The following is a 21843-nucleotide window of genomic DNA, read 5'->3' on the forward strand; positions in this document are numbered from 1 at the left end:
ATTATACTAAAATATATTTATTGTAAAAAGCCAGTTACAAATTGCTTTAGTCTATTTACAGTTTAATTTATCACCAAAATACAGAAATACTATCAGGAAACCTGAAAAAGGTTGAAATTGATTGTCAAAAAGAATGTGTATTCACTTATAAATACATTTTCTTTGTATATGGTATTACAACTTAAAACAAAATAATAATAATAAATAGATGCTTTATTCAATTATATTGGTCCAATCTTATCTTCACTTTGTTAAAATCAGCTTTAAAAGAAGAGTTTGATCCTGGCAGTCTCATTTCCTAGTGATCTGTAGAGCCTTCTTTTACATTTTATGACAACCAAACCATTCAAAAACTATCAGAAATTAAAAAAACAACAGACAGACTGGCTAGGCAGTAAGATTCCAAGTTTGACATGGTATATGAGCTCCATTGTCTAACTGAGAATATTCCTTGAAAATTAAAAAATTTGTCCTGAAAACTTTACAACGAAGAGAAAACATTAGTAGAAATAACAAGAAAATAGAAAGAAAACCAATAAATGATTGTATCCAAAATGGAACAGTCAGTCATTTTCAAAAGGGGTTGCCTCTTCACTCTATTATTGCTTTTGGTATGTCAGAATTTCTATCATTTTAAGTGTTTTTAGAGAAATATGGTTCTTCATTTTGGTAAGTCTACAACAAAACAAAAATATCCCCTTTGCTAAAACAAAGGAAAATAATATAGTCTATAAAGCTGGTGGTCTACATAGCCTGTCGATGTCATATTACACTGATTGGTTCTTCTTAAACAGATGCAGTGAGTTTCTGAAACTGTTTGAGAATATGGAAAGTTCTGAGGTTGTTTCTACTCTTTTTGTTAATGACCTGTTATTTATAACAACAAACAAACTCCTGACTTAGCTTCACCACCATTTGCATAACCCCCAGAATCTACTCTGTTGGGATCGTTCAGTTCTTCAAACAGTCCAGTTTCAATAATTTCTTCCTGCCAGGGTATCGGGACAGCACCTGTCGCAAACTTTTTGAAGAACTTCTTATCTTTGTCATCAAACTCAATTCCTCGTACTTCAGAGAAGTCAGCAATGTCTGCAACATCTTTGGCATAGACAACAGATGGATCTGGCACAAATGGAGGGTCAATAAGGTTTGCCTCTAGCCTGTGGAAATTTATTGTTTTGAAGAAGCTATGTTTTCTTGGGTCATCATCTTCATTTCTGCAATAAAGCAAAAGATTGTTAATCACTGCAATGCTTTGCTCTCAGGCAGATACAGGTGTCTCTGTGTTGTATATACAAGAGTATTTTGAATTAAGGATATATATTTATATATATGTAAGTATATATATAGCGCCATGCAATCCCATTCAGATAGCTCAGGCATATTCAGAGAATGTTGCATTGCACAATATAAGCACATCTGAGAAGCAAAAAACATCCTGATCCCATTATTCATTACTCTGCCTCTCAGGGTAAATTAGCCTGGGCAAGGTGCCATGCAGGAGTCACAGTGCTGCTTCTGGAAGTGCACCAAAATACCCACATCCAAAGATACACTTTAACCAGAACTAAAGAGATAGAAGGATGGGGAGGGGAAGTGTTGGATTTACTGTTCAACAATGAAAGTCCAGTGGTTGGCTCTATATTAATGAGGTAAGAATATCTAGTAAATGCTAGACTGGTGTACACTGGGTTAATACATCTAGGGATTGACTCTGAGGAACAATGGTCTGAATAGGAAACTGTTGACAAATGATATTTGTGGTTTTAGCTTAATTCAGAGCAGCTATGCATTTACATCATTTAACTATTCTGGAAAACCCAGTTATGTAACTCTAATAAACAGTCACAGCTTTAGTGAGTCTGTTCATTCAAGTGAACTACCCCTTATAGATGAGCAAAGGTGTTCATAAATTATGGCATTAACAAAAGTACGTGCACCTCTGTCACAAACACAGTCCTTTCTCAACAGGTTTAAAACTCAAGAATAAAATCCAGAAAAGACTAAAAACGTTGTACATATGTACTTTAAGTGCACTTTAAGAAGAACAACTACAGACCTCAAGCAGGACTTCTGCTTTAACAGAAACAGTGAATTCTTTCATTGTATAGAAAGGCTTTCATTGTATAGAAAGGCTTGTAGGATATTTTAAGGATAATCTGAACCCCAAATGTATGCTCATTAAAGCATGACAAAGGACTGCAGCTTTAGAACTGCGTCCTGCCTGTAATGCAACTCTAGCATCAAGGCATACAAAGTTTGCACTTTGAATGCTACTTAACAGAGGAAAAGGGAGAACCACTGTATTATTTTTTTTTTTTTACACCTATGATTTCTTTTTTTTTTTTTTTTCCATACTTACGAGTGCACTGGTCTTGAAAATGGTAATGTAAACTCATTTGTATTTTTTTTCTACCTCAGCAATCTATAGTTGCTAACATGTTGCCGTCTTCTTTCTCCATTTTCTCATAAAATCATATACTTGGTGAAGTGTAAGCACTGATATCTTTCAAGACAATGTTTTATGAACAAAATGTAATACAGGCCTTTGGTTTTTTATCGTTACAAATGTATAGCAGCACCATATAGAAGTAGTACATCTGCATGTCTACAGAGAATCTTTAAGACCAGGTAAACAGAACAGCTTGCCACTACTGCCAGTTCCTCACAAGCTGTCCTAACATGCCCTGCTTATAACCAGGCACAGCTGAGATGAAACTACCAGCTGCCTTTTTCAGCTCCCTTGTTAGAAAATCATCATTTTGCCCTTCTGCTGCCCGCTTCCTCTGAGCAAGTCACCATCAGCCACTAAGAACTGCATGCCACCATGACTGAGATGCTAAATCATAGCCTGAAGAATGACAGATACTGCCATCAAGGCACCCTGCACAAGGAAGAAATGACATTTTCAACCCAAAAGAGCTATATGAACATAATTATTCAACTGTAGGTTAAGCCAAAAGAGATTGTGACCTGTATACATAGATCAAATACAAATAGCCTTGCAAAATCATCTTCTGGCTTAACTAGCCAGTGATAATATCAAGTACTTGTGCAGCCCTCCAGCCTGTTGAGATTTATTTACATTTGCTGTTAGCTTGAGGTGCATTCGAGTTGCTGCTCAAATTAATTAGTGCCCTGTGACACCAGTGAGCTAGTAGTGCTGACAATTCGATGGGGAGATAAACTTGCAAAAAATTCACTGTATTTTGCTTTTCCTTTCTGTAACACTACAAGCACTACAAAAAAGCACTACAAAAAACACTACAAGCACTACAAAAAGCACTACAAGCTGGGGAAGGCTCCAGAATGGACTGCTGTGTGTTTTTCCTCCTGATGTATTTTCTGACACCACCAGAAACATAAAAAGTTTGAAAACATAAAGCTACAGGAACGCCATCTACTGGAACCAACAGAGGCATCTTCCAACTAGCTGGAGTTGAACTTGAGCCCTTACTGTGTGAATTGCGTGTTTACATGACTTATATAGAAAAAGCAAATGAGCTCATCTCAACTCTGCCGATTTTGTATCCTCCACAAAAATAGAAAATCACTGTACATGGAGGAAGATGTGGGCTTCAGAGATGCCAATCCCAAAAAAGCTGGAGTGGAGAAAAATGGTTACATTATTTCCCGAGTTAACCAATGACATTAAGTCTTCAATAAAAAAAAGTAGAGTATTTTAAAAGGTCGGGTGTACAAATTAAAGCTGTCCTTGAGCAGCTTTAACTTATGCAACAGGCACTTATGTAGATAACCCAAGGTCTTGTTGTCCTTAGTAGAATTACAGTGCTAATCTTTACATAAGGATGAGCTGCCCTGAATAGTATCTCTCCCTGTTTAAGAGGTACATAAAGGCTTTTCCTCTGTCATGCTCAGGCCTGCTATACATCCCATCGTTTTCCTTCTCTAAGTACAACACATAACAGTAAGAATATTTTTAAAAGGCAGAAAATCAAAAATAACCTGTGCAATGACTTTTCTGTACACATTTCTCCCATTGCTGAGAAATAATGCAACAGTAAGCAGGCCGAATAATTGTAGTTCAGCAAAGGGAACGTGGTTATTTTAAGTGATTAATTTGTTGCTGTTTTTGCTTCAGAGTTGTTGAATTAACTTGGCCCAACTTCTCAGAATCTCTAAATTTCCTTTTCCCCTATTCTGATTTTTTTTTACTTCACCAAACGCTTTAAGACTAAACATCTGCAAAGCATGCTGAGTTGTCAAATAGAATGCTCTGTTCTTGTAGAAAATTTATTTTAAATGAGCTTTTAGAACATACTAAAATAACACAAATTTTCTATCAAAAATCCTCTGCATAGTATTTCCGGCAGCTTTGCAGAGTTGTTGGGAAAACTCAGGCACAAACAGTAGTGTTCTTCATTTAGGATAATGAGAATACGTATATTAATGATGTATTATTACATTTCATTAAAGTTAATTCTTTCAGACAAATGTGTGACTAAAATTTTGCAAAACTGTTCCATGTTGTAATGAAATATAAATTCAATAGATTATCTATGTATTTTTATTAAGTCCCTGTGTCTATACCACCTCTAGGTTGGAAAAGAATCTGATCATATGCTTACATGCATAGATGATTAAAATCTTGGTGTATTCTAAAGACAGTTCTAGACTATTCTACTACCATTTTCCTATTCTTTTATTACATTTTGGTTACATTTCTTTTATTTTGTCTCTACTGCAAATGTAGATCCCCAATCTGTCTCATTAGAAATGCACTAAATGATTCATACATATACACACACACGATCACAGGGATCAGAGATATTACAAGTTAAATATTAAAATGCTTAGCTTTCCAACTATGTTATTATTGAATGGTTACTTGAAATTGCAAGTCAGGGACACATCCATCAGTCTTTGGGTTGATACCCAAAGCCACCACCGAAATCCCAAAAAACATTTTGTTTTATACCAATGTGTGCCCAATATTCTTTTCTTCCTGGGATGAGTCAGGAAGACCAGTAACCTCTACAAGACTTTTTAAAAGCAATTGAGTAAAGAAGATGGTCTCTTAATCAGGAAGCCAATGACACAGCCTTGCAAGTTAGGTATCTGCAGGGCAGAAAATCCATATTGCAGATCTGGATTTTTGCCCACATCATTCCAGTAAGTGATACAGGCTGAGACTCTGCATTCAGTCTGCATTAGCATAGATGTGGGCATCTACTTGAACATCCTTTAGCTTTAGGAAACAAACTGGATGAGAAATGGGCTCCTCCTATCTCCCAGATCTGCATAGAACCTAACCCCACAAAACACCAAGAAAAGAACTCCTGTGAGTAGTCTGGGGTGGGGATGGTTACTGCAGTATTGCAACACTCCTTATTTCCACATTCTCTTCAACAACTTCCACCTCTCTTCCTAGAAGTGAAAGAGAAAATTCAATACTCCGTAGAAAGTGAAGAGCTAATCTCATTTTGTGTAAAATAGCATTGTTATTATTTGCAGCATTCATCTGGCTCTTTTCAAGTCTGAGAAGTAAGGCATACCTGCTTCCTAAACGATCCTCTGTTTTCTTAGCCAAAAACAGTCGGCAAATGTCTTTTGCTTCCTCTGTAAAGCTGGCATGTTCAAATTTCACCTCATCTTCCAGAGTTCTTCTTTTAACCTCATCCTTACCGACCTTTTCTTTGAAATCCTTGAATGGTGTTCGCCCAGCAATCATCTCGTAAATACTACATCCCATAGCAAACCAGTCCACAGGATAGCTGTAATTTTCTTCCTTCAGGATTTCCGGAGCCATATAACCATTTGTCCCAGCCTATAGCAAACAGAGAGATTTACTATACAAAGTCAATAATGAAATACATACAATTAAACAGACTAGTCTATAATTCTTCAAAAATATCAGTAATACGATTGACATAATTTGTATCTAGAAACCGGGGTATAACAATATTTCAGCACATGGACTACTTCTGTCCTTAAACATCTTAGCATATGGAAAAACTGTGTTAAATATGCTCTTCAAGGTGAAATGCCTATGCAATTTCTGCCTAAGAGTGGTTTCTTTTTATATTAATCTTCATCTTTCTTTTTTTCTTTCATATTAACATTCTTCCTGCTGAAGAGTGTTGCTACCCTTTTTCTTGTAAACACAGCTAGCAATCATTTTGAAACGACTGAAAAAGGTCAAAAAATCAGACAATCATCTGCCCCCTCCCTGTTCAGTGGTTATAACTCTGCTCCAACAAGGGTTTCCTGCCAGTGAGAAAATTCTCGTGGAGCCGGTAGCTGAGCTGCGGTAGGAAGTTCTCACCCGCACTCCCTGCTGGCTTCTGCAAGAAGTTACGACCATCAAGGGCCAAGAAAAACCACTGTATGAAGTAAACCAAAGAAAATCATAATTAGTAAATTACTTACATTTAGGTGAAAGAGCTAGTTCACATGGCTTGACTGGAAAAGGCTCTCTGAATAAAGTATAGGAACAATCGAGCCTTCTCCAAAAGTGGTGACCACTCTTGGAGAGGGGAATTTGTCTGCTTCTTCCCAAGCCTGGGCCTGGCACGTTCCCAGCTGGGGGAGAGACTCCTCAGTATTCAAACCAGTTCCTGCTGCCTCTCTAGTAAGCTGATCTACCTGGGAGGAACGAGAGGAAGTCAACCTCTCTATATGCTTTCTGCTGCACTGTTACATCACTCGGAATGTGAAATTTCGATCAAAGCATTTTCTCGGCTGACCCAGTATTTCCTGACATATCTGATGCAATGCCTTATTCCATGTATTTACCAGATTCAGATAACAGCGATCACTATGTCAGAAGTTACTTGAAATCCTGTCATATCTGTTTGAAATACTGGGACTAATGAATTAGTAGGATTGCGATTTAAAATGGAAATACAATTCCCCCAAATTTACTCAAGATGGTCATCATTACCGCCACTACAACATGATCAATAAGGGATTCACTTTGAAGCAAAACAGAGTGAGAAAGGGGTAACAAAAACTGGAGTTTATATGGGCAAATTACGTTTGGAAAAAAAACCAGTTCAACAGCTGAATTTTAGTTTATGACTCAGGTCTCCCTATAAAGTTTAGCTCATGCCAGTACATAACATGGCGTATACTCTACTGGAAACAATACGTGCAGGAGGTAACATCACAACATCAATTACAACACAAGCCTAAACAACACAAAATTAAATCCAGTTAGTTTTTCTGCTTTTTAGGGTTCTAAAGTAAAATCCACCATTTGGTTGATAAATAAAAGTAAAATGAGAAAAAATAGATATATCGGCCAGGTTGTGAGCAAAAGAAAGGGTTAAAAGTGAACCACCACCTCCTCAGTAAAGCTACAGAAGTTCAAAGGAACCATATCAGGCATTACAGCAGCTGGTATCTTTCCCCAGGCAATTTATACAGTTTGCACTGGGTTCCTCTAAGTTAATATTGAGAGATACCCTGACATTATTACATTTTCATGTGTGATTATTTTGCCATACAGAAAGGGGACAAGTGCTCAAACACAGCCTGCAGAACCCAGATCCATCCGGCCTCTGAAGAGCGTGAAACCTGGAAGGGAGAGGAGGGGCTGAAAGCAGCAGAGAAATTTTGGTACAAAAGGATGGGCACAGAGCTCATTCTGGGTTAGAGAACAGACACTTCTTAGGCTTCTGGAATATTTTCAGCTTCTTTTTCTGGGAAGCAATAAGCATTCTTAGTTTTACTGAGATGGAGCTGATTTAGGGCACTAATGCCTTGAAGAACTGATGAGTCATGTCATTATCAAAATGTGCCCGACAACAGCACAGTAAGGTCTTTTTGATAAGACATTACTTTGCTGCAATTTAGCATCACCATACGGGAACTGGATAATTCTAACATGGAAAAGTCAGAGTGTCATTCTGTGATCATTAATGTGTCTCACGGGAGTTCCCTTCCAGGCTATTTCCTCCACTTGTTTCTTTCATAATTGTTTTTTCTTCAGAAGAAACAGTTGCAAATAAGATCTGTCTCTTCCACATGCATCTTCCACATAGCCTTCAGTAAGTCACGCTATACAGAAAACCATACTTTGACATGGTACTCATTACTCATGAACAGAGAAAACAAGACCGTTAAGTACGGACCAAAAAGACTTCATGACAACATAATAGAAAACAGAGATGGATCAACAAAAGCTTTTCTTCAGACTGAAGTAAAAGATGGTGGATGGGGTTAGAGTGTGAATGAGGATTAAACTTTAAAATTCTCAATTAGTAGCACTGAAGTCTTTTGAACTGTTATTGAACTGATCCAGCTCAATCTGAGAAAAGTCTAGAAACATATATTGTTCCTCTGATATGTCAAACCATCCCAAATGAGCTGTTTTTCTCATGAAAATTCATCAAAACTTGAACCTAAATTTAAAACACATCTCTCTCAATCCTGAAGATTCATATTAACCCCAAGATTAATAATGAAGGAACAGGTTGAGAAACAGGAATCTAATCTCATAACCCCTGAGACTCAAAAAACCCACCTAAACATTATCATTTGATCACAGATACAAACACATTTCACAACTAGTCAACAGTGATGTGTAAGTGGGAAGAAACACATAAACAAGCAGGGGAAGAAATAAAAACCTCAGAAATTTTTTTTTAAATCAAAACAGTAATGTGAAGAAAGGAAGAAAAGAGCTTTAAAATTTAGTCTTTTACACCTATTTCAACATATGGAGCTTGGCAAAATATTTCATTTGGGAAAAAAAGATGATAAAACCCTAAGCATTTAAAGATAGAACAGGGAAATCAGAAAGAAAATTATTCAACCCCTGGAACTGGAAGAACATGCGTCTTTCATATGAAGACTTAATTGTATCTTTGGAGAGTTAAAAAATCATACCATCTTTCCAGGAAAAGAGAGCCTGTGGCAACATGAAAGAGCCTCAATGATGCAAGAAAGGTTTATTTAGGCAGGTAAGACAAGCATATTCTCAGCTTATTCTCAGCTCTCACTAGGAGCCAAAGAATGTTATATTACCCCAACTTTTCCACAGAGGGCAGAAATTGTGTAGCACTGCAAAGCCACACAACTTTTCCAAGTTTAGGCAGTGCCCCACTGTCCATTTCCTGCTTGCTCTACATCTAATACTATCTTTTGTGATGGTAAGCAGAATGCCTTATTTGCACATGCTGTTTGAAATACAAAAATATTAATTACATTTCTGTTAAATAAATTTTAATTGACTTGCTTTTGAAAATGGGTTAAATGATCTACTTCTCTCTTAATTTTCTTACGCAAAATACAAGTTTTCAACAATCATCTCAAATGTAATGACCGAATGCTGTCCTTGGATACATTAGCAAAGAACTTCTGCTAAGTGGAATTTTTGCTTTGAGTGTGGTTTGACAGGGCATAGTAGCAATGAATCATCTGAAAGGATACAAATGTCTCTTCAGCGAAATGTGATTCTGTACAAAATTTCTAAAGGCCACATAATTATAATCTTTTAATAATACAAGATGTGATCCGGAGAAGCACTAAGTGCACTCAGTTCCCAGCACAGTCAAGGGCCCTTGGCACACAGCTACCCTCAGCAGAGCGTGGTGCGCAGAGTAACTCATGTTCATAAAGCCTGTTCACATCACTGCCCTGAGAAGAGAAAGTACTTTGAACATCGTTATCCCAGCTTCTCAACAAATACAGCGGAGAAAGAAACAGAACCGTCCGGAGTTTTCTTTATCACGGGAACAGACAAATGGGGAGAAATGGGATTTAGATCCCTCTAGCTTTTCCCACAGATCTCTGCAAAACAAACTCAATTGATATCGCAAACCAAACAGTAAAGCAAATCAGAATGTCTATCCTTTGTTTGCCATGGCACAAGAACTGTTGAACAGAGGAAAAAAAACAAGCTGAGTTTAGCTCTATCAGCTGTTTCCTGGGGCTCGGTCCATCCTTCCTCCGAGGGGTGCCATTGACTGCTTTGTTCTCTCCTCCAGCTGTTCCTCCACTCCTGCAGCAAGGGCCTGAAGAGACCCTGGAGGAATGCAGTAACAGAGCACAAAAACTTCCCTGCACACAACTGAACAGGCCCTAGATGCAGAGGAGAACAACGGATCTTCCTCTGCCACTTACGTTACAACATTCATTTTTCTCCCGAGAGCCCCTGTGAGAAGAAATGGAGCGTAACTTAAATCAGTCACACAGACCTACAGTTCCACATGTTCACACAGCAACAAGCCAGTTGAACAAATGAGTAGGCAACTATATTTTAGAAGAAGATAAAGTCAAATCTAATTAGCACAAACTGTACCCTTGAAATGACTCACAGAGCAAAGATCTCAGCATACCATTAATGCTCAGCAAAGAGAAAGACTTCACTTTGGTTAGAAAGGAAAAGACATTTGGATAAATTGATGGGCTACTGGTTCAGAACACAAAGAGGACTGCCCAGAGTACCAGGAGAAGATAACAACACACTGTATAGGAGCTTAGGAGCTCCTCAATCCCACAGGCTTACGCAAAATTCACCACTGAAGGTTTTTTCATTTTCACAGAGGGACACCATTTTAACGGGGAAAGCTGTCTGTCTTAACAAAAAGCCTACAGCTAAAAGCAAAAAGGGACAAAAACAGATTTCTGCTATATTAGAAAAAAGGAAACTAAATTTACCTCTGGGATCAAAGTCCCATACTGAAGCAGTGAGCATATTCGTCAGTTTAGATCCACGCTCTATGTAAATGAAACAGATAAATGAAGGCTAGTCCAGTCACTGGGCAATGACTAGAACTTTGGACTCAAGAGCATCTCCCCACGACTCCCTGTGTGATCACACATAAATAACTATCTTTGCCTCACATCCCCCATGGAGAACCCATTCACAACCCTATCTTGGTGAAGTGTCATCAGAAGAAATACGCTTTTATAGATGTTCCAGCAACCATATGTTATAGGGATTGAGCATATAGGACACGCAGAACACTTGCTACTGACTCATAACTACACAATTAGTACACAAGAGTTACCAGGCTTCTTTAGCATTCCTGTAACATGATTTTAGTTTTGATTTTGTGCAATGCTTTGTTTCTTCTTCAGTTTCTCCTGACCATTTTCCATCTGTAATGTGGGAACAATACTGCACTTCAGAGATGCTTATGGTTTTATTTTTTAATGATTGTTGAATATTCTATAAGCAATATTAATAAAAGGAGAACATTTTCCATGTACTCTTAGCTCTATATATTTTATGAAGCTCTTTAAAATGCATGCTAATATAGTACAATGCGTAGGTGGCTTTCTCAAAAACAGGACATAAAAGAGAAGCTCCATGTTCAGAGCCAGCATGACTGTGTGGCATACTCCTGTGAGAAGGTAATGGCGGCCCAACGCCAGCACAGCCGCTGCAGGTTAAACCAAGCAAACGATGAGGCCTGGACGGTTCCTGTCATGAAACCCACAGGATTTCAACCACCTCGTACTTCAGGATTAAGACTAAAGTTGAAGGTACTATTCTTACACAGATAAGTCCAGGAAGACAACTACTGGCTGCGTCAGACCGAGGCCCACACAGCCAGTTAACTGTATGCGAATTGGCCAAAGCTGGATGCGTGGGGACAAGCGCAAGAGGATGGCGTGCACACTGATACCTCTAATATTTTCCTAGCCTCCAGTTGTTTGCACGTCAAGGGCTTCCAGAGACAGATATGGGTTCTCTCAACAAAGTTCTCTTCCATCAGTTGTCCATTCTCCCCTTGAACCTAGATAAATTCTTAGACTCTACGAGATCTTTACCAGAAGAGCCCTGCAGCCTACCTACACTGTGTTAAGAACCACTCCATGTATTTTGAACCTGCTTGCTACTGCCTTCCACTAGCAGATTTTCAACTTGAACAAGGAGCAAAACCGAGCCTGTAGTTTCTACTTGCTTGTATCTGTATTCCAGGAGCTGTCTTCTTGAAAATGTCACTATACGTCTGTTATGTGAAACTATTCACCACAGTAACTGGAATTGTACGTGTGGTCCAATACGAGTAGAAGTACTACATTCCTCACCAACCTGCAGCTTCCAGTTTCTGCAAAGCTGTCAAATCAACAGCTCAAAGAATTACATCATCAGCTAAATACTGTATTTCTCATCCAATAAAATACACATTATTGACAATGTTAGATCAATGAGTGATCCATTAGATGATTTACTTAGAGAACATTCCAGAAACAATTTTTTGTAACAAAAGACAAAGGAACTAAACAGTAATATTTAGCACTTACGTGGCATTTTCATCTTCTAAGAGCTTAATTAACTTTCTACTCAGCTCTAGGAACTTTATAAGGAATCTTATCTCTTGCTTTTTCATGGAACATGCTACAGCACGCATTAACCATCAGATGAAACTGAATGAAGAACATGGTTAAAAGTCATGCAAAGAGAGCCCTGATGCTGTGTCTTTAAAGGACCCCAGTAACTTTTCCCAGACAAGAAAAACGTTTCTGGCAGGTTGCAAGCCCTGTGCAGGCTAAGTACTGGGTTGGGACACGTTGCATTCTTGTCATTTTACATGACTACAATATCCTTTCAGCCACCTGCAAAACTGCAGGAGGCAGAAAGATCTCACAAAATTATTTTTGCTCCATTCACGCTCAAGTGATCATGGCAGTCATAGTGGATAAGATTTCATTCCGCAAAGTATATGTTTCAGACAGAAAAAATGCAAAATACCTGTCATTATGATGCACTTCATCACAACTGTGATTATCAAAATTTTGAAGAACAAAGTCCCACTAGTAACTATTTCTGAGCAAATGAAGAGCTGTCATTTTTCAAAGCACAAAGGAAGAATACATTTTTACAGAACCTTATCAAATAAAAATGCAATGTGATAATGACCAGAGGTTAACTGCAGAATAGCTTGCTTAGTTATTTTTGATTTCACAGGTCTGAACCCTTCTCCCCATTTCTCAACTGTCTTGAAATTAAGCTGCAAGTTTCAGGAACATCTAAATAGATTTCCTTCTGTTTTCCTAAGAAATAGGATCTTATAATAAACAAACATACAGGAGGGCAAAAGGACATTTTGAGTAAGATTTTAACCAAAACATGTTTTTCCTATAAAAATATTATGATGTCCTTCAAATATATAAAACACAGCACAGGAAAACTGTGAGGACGCCTGAAACCTCTGAAGAGATGAATGCACTTTCATGAATCTACAATAATATTTTTATCTTGTTTTATTTTTCACAGTTTTTTTTTTTCAATATTCAAGCTTTCTGGCTCGACAAAGTACTTCATAACTTAAATGCACCAGTTGCCTTGCACAAAACCCATACCCATTAATGGCAGAAAGCCCTTCCCAAAATAAATAGCACATATGCACTGACTTCTGGAAAAAAAAAAAATGGCATCGAGTCCCCAACAACTGAATATACTGAAGATATGAGGGTACTACACAGAAGAACATTGTCACTTTTCTCATAGGTATTCTCAGGAAATAAAGTACTATTACTCCTTTGGATAAGGGCAGGAACATTTGACTCACACAAGTGAACTTCAAGTTACACAATGAGAAAAAGTTGTAGAGACTTCAAGAAAAAGCATGCCAGGTCAAACTGTTCAAGTAGAGAAACTTGGCATAAGGGATGGATATTTCTCATTGTTGTCATATGCAAAGTTCCAGAATCAATCATAAGCAATTAGCAAGCTCTTAAATAAATGTTCCTGCTCATATTGGAAAAAAAGCACACCTTAATATCCACCCTACGTACATTACAGTTTCTCAGACCAGAGAAAGCTTAGAGGTTTGAAGATGTGCATTAGCACTGATAACCTGCATATGGTAGTCAAGTTAGTACATAACTAAACAAAACATTTCACCTATGCAAAAGCCAACTTTGAAGACTCTCAGTTTCTCCTTGTTGCCTGTTTCAACACGAGAAAAAAGAGAATATCAACATAAAAAAGGGAGTAATTTTAAGACACAATCCAGCTTTATACATAGTATGATCAACACATCAGAAGAGATGCTACAGGCATATTTATATGAAGAGTCATGATGATATTTCCTGAAGTCCTGAATAACTTTATTATCACTGGCAAAGTGTTTGTTTATGTTTCCAGAGATGTCAATAAGAACTTTGCCTGAGTAAGTGTGCATATACACACTTCTAGGTAGATTGCAGAGGTACATGTACGTATCATGAGAAAGTCTCATATAATCCATGTTTGTTTCATGAAGAAAAAACATTTTAAGCAACTTTCAATTGCCCTCTACTTCTTTGTTTCCAAGATCATTACTGTTCCAACGTATTTTTTTTTCAATTTCTCCATTCTAAAACCAGCTAGCACTTCACAAATACAAACCAGCGCACCTTAGTTAAATCAGGTTTTTAAACACTGTGATTAATACTGTATCAGTGATTCACAACTGCCTATATGTGTTCAAGACAGTATCGTTGCCATTCACATGGAGAGCCAGAAGATGCTTCTACTAGCTGCTTTAGCTGTTGAGAAAAGAGGAAAAAAACTAAGGCTAGGTATCCAATAAAATCTTTCAAAACTTTCATTTTGGTAAGTACGGCATTTTTATTTATTGCCCTTACAGACGGTTGATATAGAGGACACAAATATTCCCCAGAGTATATATTGTGACAACACTTACAGGATACTAGAAATACTTGTTCAATTATGTAAGTTTAAAATTATAATCTGCAAAATACTTTTTCTGCAGCATAAACAGACATTACTTTGTAAGAAGACCATATTGAAGTCACCCATCTAGAATTCAAGAAACCATTTAATGCATAAAGAACACAATGTTTGGCTGGTAAACAACACATACATATTAAAGTTTCACTGAAGTTTTCACTGAAAACTTGAAAATGTCTAAAACAGGAACTCACTAACTAGCCTACCACTTGTGCCACGTGATAATCTAATCACCTAACAAGATTTACAAAGGGGATTTATGCATCCTGCAGCTGATAGATGGATGGTGTGTATTTATACAGGAAATGCTAAGAATCTTTGGATGCTTTGAAAGTGGAGCAAATTTGCCTTTACTGGCTTGTACACTCATGAGAGGTGTACAAAATTTTCAGAATGCATGTACATACTGTGTTTTTTGAAATCGCTAATGGAGTCTAGAAAATGTTCAAATAAATTCACATATTATATATGATTTAACCTGCATAAGGAACGATGAAAGTCATTACATGATCTTTCTACTTCTTAATACATAGCAAATAACAAAGACAGAAAAGGATGAAGACAACAGAAAACTGTTGCTTTGTTTCACTAATTACGATGAAGAGGCATTTTCATACCAGCTTAGTTACAGTCAAACACACGAACACTTTCTAAGCAGGTACCTAAGATCAGATGTCTACTCCATATTTAGACAGATACATAAATTACCTGATTTAAAACTATGTAATCATCAAGGCATTTCAGAGAGTTCTGCAAAGCCTCCCTGAAAATTTAGTAAATTACAAGCAAGTACATTTGATTTCATCTATCTGACTTGCATACAGTACTGAACTTTTTGCCTCTCTTTAAAAAAAAAATGTAAAGGAGAAAAATTCATGAAGAATTACAGTGTACTGCTGTTATAAATCAACTTGGATTGGTTGAATCCCAATTTCAGAGAACCATCTGTATATTCATTTTATGAGACATCTATAACAAACTAAATACAAGGAAGTTTATGAGACACCTAGAAAGAAGAACAGGATTATTTCAAATGTATGTACTTAAGATTTCTAAAAATATTGTCTGGGTACTTAACTACTGTGGACTCAATTGAAGCCAGGTGCTCAGATCTTTGTAAAATCCCAGGTGACTTCTTCAAGTAGATAAAAATATACTGACAAAATCTCAGATTTTTGCTGATTCAGGTTAGAAAAGTATTAAAAAGACTTTTATTTTTCCCCAACTTAACTTCGTAAAAGAGAAGACTATTCAGAAATGAAGATATAAGAAAATGTAGTTACTAGAAAACTTACTTTGTTTTCTCATTTATATCTTTGAATAAATTATAAATAAAACCCACACAAGGTTTTTACCCAAATAAATGCACCTGGTTAATGTTGCACTTATAACGCATTTTATTATGATATGAACTTCTACAGGCAGTATACAAAGAGCATAGGTCACTAACTATTTTTCAGAGTAATCAAGAAAGAAGAAAATTAGGTCATGTGACCATTTACTTCGCTCCTGCTGATACATTAAAGGTATTCAAGTCTTCTGTTTTACTTTGCTTATTTACAAGAAAGATTCGGTTAAGGACTGAAGAACTAGAAATATTATGAAAAGATTAGCACTCAGGAAGAAAAACCTGAGTCACTGAGGGAGAAAAGTTTGTAAATAGCTGCTGAAAAACATTAGTTATTTTAATTTAGTATTAGCATCTATTTAGCTCTCACCTGAAAAAAACAGGAATTTCTCCATTTTTTTTTAAAGGCACCATTCTGCTTTTTCATTTAAGTGTCAGAGACTAGAGCAGGATATCCATACTCAGAATGAATACAATCTCTTAACAAAAGTAGTCTTATTGAATATAAGGGTGTCTTGCATTGTAGAAATCTGTTCAGTGGGAGTAAGCTATTAAAATATGATCCAGAAAGCACATTACTTTTTTTTTTCCCCTGGAACAGTACTTCAGCAAAACAAGTTGATGCTACCAAAATTTCTAAGATTAAAAGTAAGAAATAAAAAGATCAAACAACTAAAGCTCACAAGATTTCATTAGACAGACGAAAAAAAAAACAACTTATTTTTTAATATATCACTTTACAGAAAGACTGCAATAGATGCCTTTTTTTTTTTTTTAATTCTACCTTCTACTTAACAAGTAATCATAAAACTTCATTAAGATGTATATGGCTGGCTAAGTTAAATTTATCTGAACAGACGAAAACATATGACCATCAGCCATACTAGACTGCTAAGCCATGGTTTTGTCTTGTACAGGTGATATTAGGTAACTACTTTGAGGCAGCAGAATGATTTATGAATATGGTTAAAGAAAAGTTAGATTTCATTCGCCTAGTGCAATAGAACAGTATTTTAAGCATGATATTGAAAAAAAAAATCTCATAAAAGAGGGTTACGAGGCTTTAAAGTCAGAACTGCTTTTAAGTGCTGGAGGTATGAATGAAGTTCAGGGTATTACAACCGCCCCTCAAAACAGAAGATACTTTGCAAATGAATAAATAAATTTAAATTAAAAGGGTTTATATCGTAGATCAGTAGCATTTTCTTAATAATTACTGACTGAAATTTGTTAGCCTTAAATCATCATTTCAGACTATCATCCAAAGTCTGGAATCAGCTTTGATGTTAGGCACTTCAGTCACATATACAGTAAAATACAGATTTGGTCTGGGGAAATAGATCTTCGCCTTTAGCTTCTAAAATTGCCCTTATAAAACCGAGTCCACAAAATGGTACAACTGATTATATTTCATAAATCTGTCTTAGATCCATAAATCTTTTTGTGTTAAAATATAGGCCTATACAAGTATCTTCTCTTAAGCTTTTTAACTGAGAATTTTATAGTCATATGCAAAAAACTTGCTACGATACAGAATTTCTGGCAATTAAGTCAGAATGTAACTGTGATTAGTATACAAAAGTTAATTTAACAGCACTGTTTTTATTACATGAATCAAATGTTGTAAAGTTCTTTTTATTGCTTCTTACATACGTTACTATAAATATTAGTAATATCTAGCTCATATTTTTTAGTAGCAGTTTTCATAATTATTCAACTCCCTCATAATTATAACACAAAACAAAAAATAACATCATCATAGTCTTCCTCCTATTTCAAATTCCCATATGAAGAAAATAAAACTGCGTTTAACACAAATTCCTTATAAGATACTACAGTCACTGCAGTCTAGACTCCAATAAAAGCTCCCATATAAGGGTGAATACTGCTATTAAAACAGAGACCAGAAGCGGAAGAAAAATCATTATAGCAACTCAATGACATTATCATTGAAAGCAAGGAGGAACAGCTACCTTGCCCACTATTGCTTTTGAGATTCTACAGTAGTAAATAGAAGATGTTATACATTTCTAAATACCCTCTTTCATTTTTTTCTTTTACCAAACGCCACATATTTGCTAGTGACAAAAACTGCCCTTGGACAGAATTATTTTTCCGATCATAATAAATGCATGCATCTGACTTGCAAAACATAGTAAGGTTTATAGATTATATATACTTTGGGCTCACTGATCAAAACGCTAACTTCACAAACAAAACAACATTCCCATTTCACATAATTTCTATTTAAAAATCTGCCTTAGCTATCAGAGAAACTGCATTTTCAGCTCTGAAACAATGCAGTCTCATTTTTAAATCTATGATATAAAACACCAGTTTCTGTATTTTCTATTACTAAGAACTAACAGTAATCATAACATTGTTTTTTTGTCAGTAGAAAATACACTCTTCAGAGTACAAATTACTGTATTAAATGACAACATCAAAAGACGTGTGTACCTCAAGCATGATAAAAATTTTACTAGCATCTCTCATCTAATGATTTTTTACAGAACTTTAAAGACTTGGGAAGTATGATGTTAGACCTGACTATAGCACGGTTTCCATTTCTTCACATTCCAGTCTATTTCAAACACTTTGGGATAAAAATGCTTTTTTCATATTTAAGGGACATGAATACAATTTTCTTATGTAAACCTCATGACATTATTACAGAACTGGATTGAGACGGCCACAGGCACAGATAGGGTGCAGCACAGAAATTCACACAGCAAAAACCAGTTATCTTTCTCTTTCTTCCTACACATACACACATGCATGCACATTTTCAAACTCTCATCAAGTCTGCTTATTTTTTCAGGAATGAATTTGTAGGAGGAGGAAGGTTCATGATTATTTGTTGCACAGCACGAATGAACACCCACAATACAATCAGTGCCATCACCTAAGGGAAATCTGGAAGAACCCATGTTCTTCTAAGAACAAAAACTGAAAACAGGAGGAGTCATATCTTTAATTGCTGCTCATTATACAAACAATTAATTGGTTAAATCCCAGGCTACACACTATTACTCAGTCTTATGAGAAACAATAGACAAACTTGACTCTTCTGTTTTTGTGTAAGAGAAGTTGCTTTACTAATATAGCGACCAGAGACTTAATTAACCAAATCTTCTTACCACCTGTCTCTTAGAATGAAATGACCACGTAAGGTCTTTAGCAAAGAACAAATCCTGAGGAATTAAGTCTTGGACTCATAATACATTAGAAATAGAACAGCTTCCTTTCCCACTTCCCATGTGCAATAAATTTCTACTCACCCTCTGAGTGATGGTTTTTCCCTCTTTTACTTGCACTGCCAATCCAAGATCAGAGAGTCTGCAGTTACCATTATCATCCAGGAGGACGTTTTCTGGCTTCATGTCCCGGTATATGATCTTGATGGAATGGAGATGCAGAATCCCACAGGTGATCTGAGCTGAGTAATAGATTACCCTGTTCATTTCTATACCCCTTTCTCCCACGTTGTAGATGTGGTATTTCAGATCCCCTCCATTCATGAGGCTCATGACAAGACACAGATGGCTTTTGCTCTCATAGGCATAAGCTAATGTGACTATGAAAGGGCTGTTGACCTTCTCCAGGATTTCTTTCTCCAGTAGTGCCATCTTCTCTCCACCTTTCTTTTTCAACCTTTTCTTATCCAGTTTCTTGCAGGCATACATCTTGCCAGTATTTTTCACCTGGATGGCACAAACCTAGAAAAGCAAGATGCAAAAGGAAAGGTAAGGAAGCAATTTTACACATAGAGATGGAATATCAAGGGCAGTAATAGGCAGGAACTGGGGAAACACAGATGCCTATTAGTAGCTGCTAATGGTAACTTGCATGGTAGAGTATATTAGCGGAGAAAATAAGGAATAAACAAGCACAGAATCAGTTCTGTTCAGAACTAGTGTGTGGTGGGCCTTGTGCAAAGATCCTGAGGGCTCCATGTTATTATTAAATAACATGAAGAAGGACCAATTCTCTGATCATGAGAATTAGTGGCATATACAGCTTGTACCTGCATAGCTAAACTCTCTTCCTTCTGAAAAAAGGTAACCTCATTCATGCTTTTTTGGGAACGGATCTTGATCTGTGCTATTCCCTAAACTGTGCCTAAGAGTTATCTGGGAGTATGTGAGCTAGCACAGGCCAAAATGGTGCCAAGGAACATACTAATAATTAACTACATAGATGGCCGTGCAAGCTTTTGTAGAGAAGAAGCCCACTTCTTCACTAGTATAGACACAGAACATAAAATTTTAGGGTAATTCTTCACTGTCAGGCATCTTGAGTCAATCTAACAGTATAGATAACAACCTGAGTTTAATTTCTGGGAAATGGACAATCTGAATGACCAAGTTTTGCAAAATGTTAAGACAATTTCTTAATTTATCACCAAGTTCCCCAGTGCAAATCCACCTGCTGGTCTTGAAAGGGGAGGGATGACCCACACTTGGAAAGGTACAGCTCTTACCTCTCCGAAGCCACCTTTGCCCAGCACTCGGAACTCATAGAAGTATTTATCAGTTACTGGCTGCTTCTCAAAAACTTTCCATTGGAGGAATTTGTCATAGAAGGGGCTGCTCTGGAAGTCCTGAAAGGGCTTGCCTTGAAGGAAGAGTTTGGTTTCCTCCTTGGCCAGCTGGACAACATTCTCATAGTCTTTCTCAGTGGCTGCCTGGCATTTGCTGACCAAGTCAGAGCTCATGAAAGCCAGATAGTTTTTGGCGCCTGTCTTAAGAAAGTTGGTCATCATGTTCTCCATGGTACTGCTCTTGACATTGTCCTCTGCCAACTCCCAGTTTGACACCTCATCCAGGAAGTCCCTCGCTACCAAATGTGCCGGCACCGTCTCTAAGAAGTCTCTGAAGAATCTCTTGCCGATGGGCTGCTGCTCACAGATGCTCCCGTAATCAGCAGCAATGGACTGCCTAACCTCTCCGCACTGATCAACCTTGGGCAGCGAGAGGCTCTTACGTCTCTTTTGCATCTCCTTGGTGTCTCCATCTCCACTCTTCCTGGCCTGCAGATAGGCTGTGTTGGCAATCAGGTTGTCAAGCCCTCCCATGTCACACATCTTGGCAAGCTCTTGGGGTGGCAGAGCCCGGTTAGAGAAAAAAAGGAACTGGCCCAAGTGCTGCGCTGATGCTGCCCTGCACCTCTCCCTGCCAGTGGTGTGTGGGGGCTTCTGAAACACACTGGAGAGACTAACTGCTTTTGCATTAAATACCTCTCAAGGATTTTCACTAAGTACCTTTGGGTACATGCACCATTTGTGGAAAGTGACTGGTAAGAGGTTTCTCTGTAAGGAGCTTTGAGTTTGCTATCTATAGCTGAGGGATGACACCCTAGGCAAACCTTCTCACTGGCAGCACCAAACAAATGCAGTTCAGCTGGTGTTTCATGAACGAGCCCTGACACCCTTTAAATGTACCGTTATCCCCTCTGTACACACTGTCAATGGCTGCTGAGAACATGCAAAATTCCTGTCTGTACTACAAGCACTCACCAGTCCCAGTGGCACACTGCTCACAGGTAAGAGAACAGCTTCTTACCTCCCTTGCTCTTGACATGGTGAACAACATCAGTCATTGAGCTTTTAATTTTCACATTACTCAGTGCTTTGAGCATTCACACTTCCAAAGCTCCAGTTATACTCAACAGTAGTGACTCTGAGCTCCACAGATACTTCATGCAAACCTTGACGCCTCACGCAGCTCCATCTGAAGGAACAGAAAGCGGATTACACGCAGAGGCTAAGAACTGCTGCTGCTCTAAAAATAATGATCCCTACATATGAAACAGCACAGAGCTCTGACCTCAGCTCCAG

At 37.4% G+C, this 21843-nt stretch overlaps 1 protein-coding gene across 2 annotated transcripts; it reads right to left on the reverse strand.

The window, feature by feature from the left end:
- Positions 1-20: 20 nt before the first annotated feature.
- GRK7 (G protein-coupled receptor kinase 7) lies at positions 21-21735 on the reverse strand. 2 transcript variants are annotated; one of them, XM_035544680.2, is made up of 5 exons: positions 21569-21735; positions 20488-21036; positions 19286-19723; positions 5517-5788; positions 21-1217 (listed from the first exon to the last, which is right to left on the reverse strand). In XM_035544680.2, exons 1-5 carry the CDS (start codon positions 21596-21598, stop codon positions 875-877), a joined length of 1632 nt encoding a protein of 543 aa, XP_035400573.1. In that variant the 5' UTR covers positions 21599-21735; the 3' UTR covers positions 21-874. The 2 variants fall into 2 exon arrangements, with proteins under 2 accessions (XP_035400573.1, XP_035400572.1); XM_035544679.2 differs by lacking the exon at positions 21569-21735 and having other exon boundaries at positions 20488-21090.
- Positions 21736-21843: the final 108 nt, after the last annotated feature.

This window comes from Cygnus atratus, chromosome 9, assembly GCF_013377495.2.
Source record: "Cygnus atratus isolate AKBS03 ecotype Queensland, Australia chromosome 9, CAtr_DNAZoo_HiC_assembly, whole genome shotgun sequence".
NCBI classification, from domain to species: domain Eukaryota; kingdom Metazoa; phylum Chordata; class Aves; order Anseriformes; family Anatidae; genus Cygnus; species Cygnus atratus.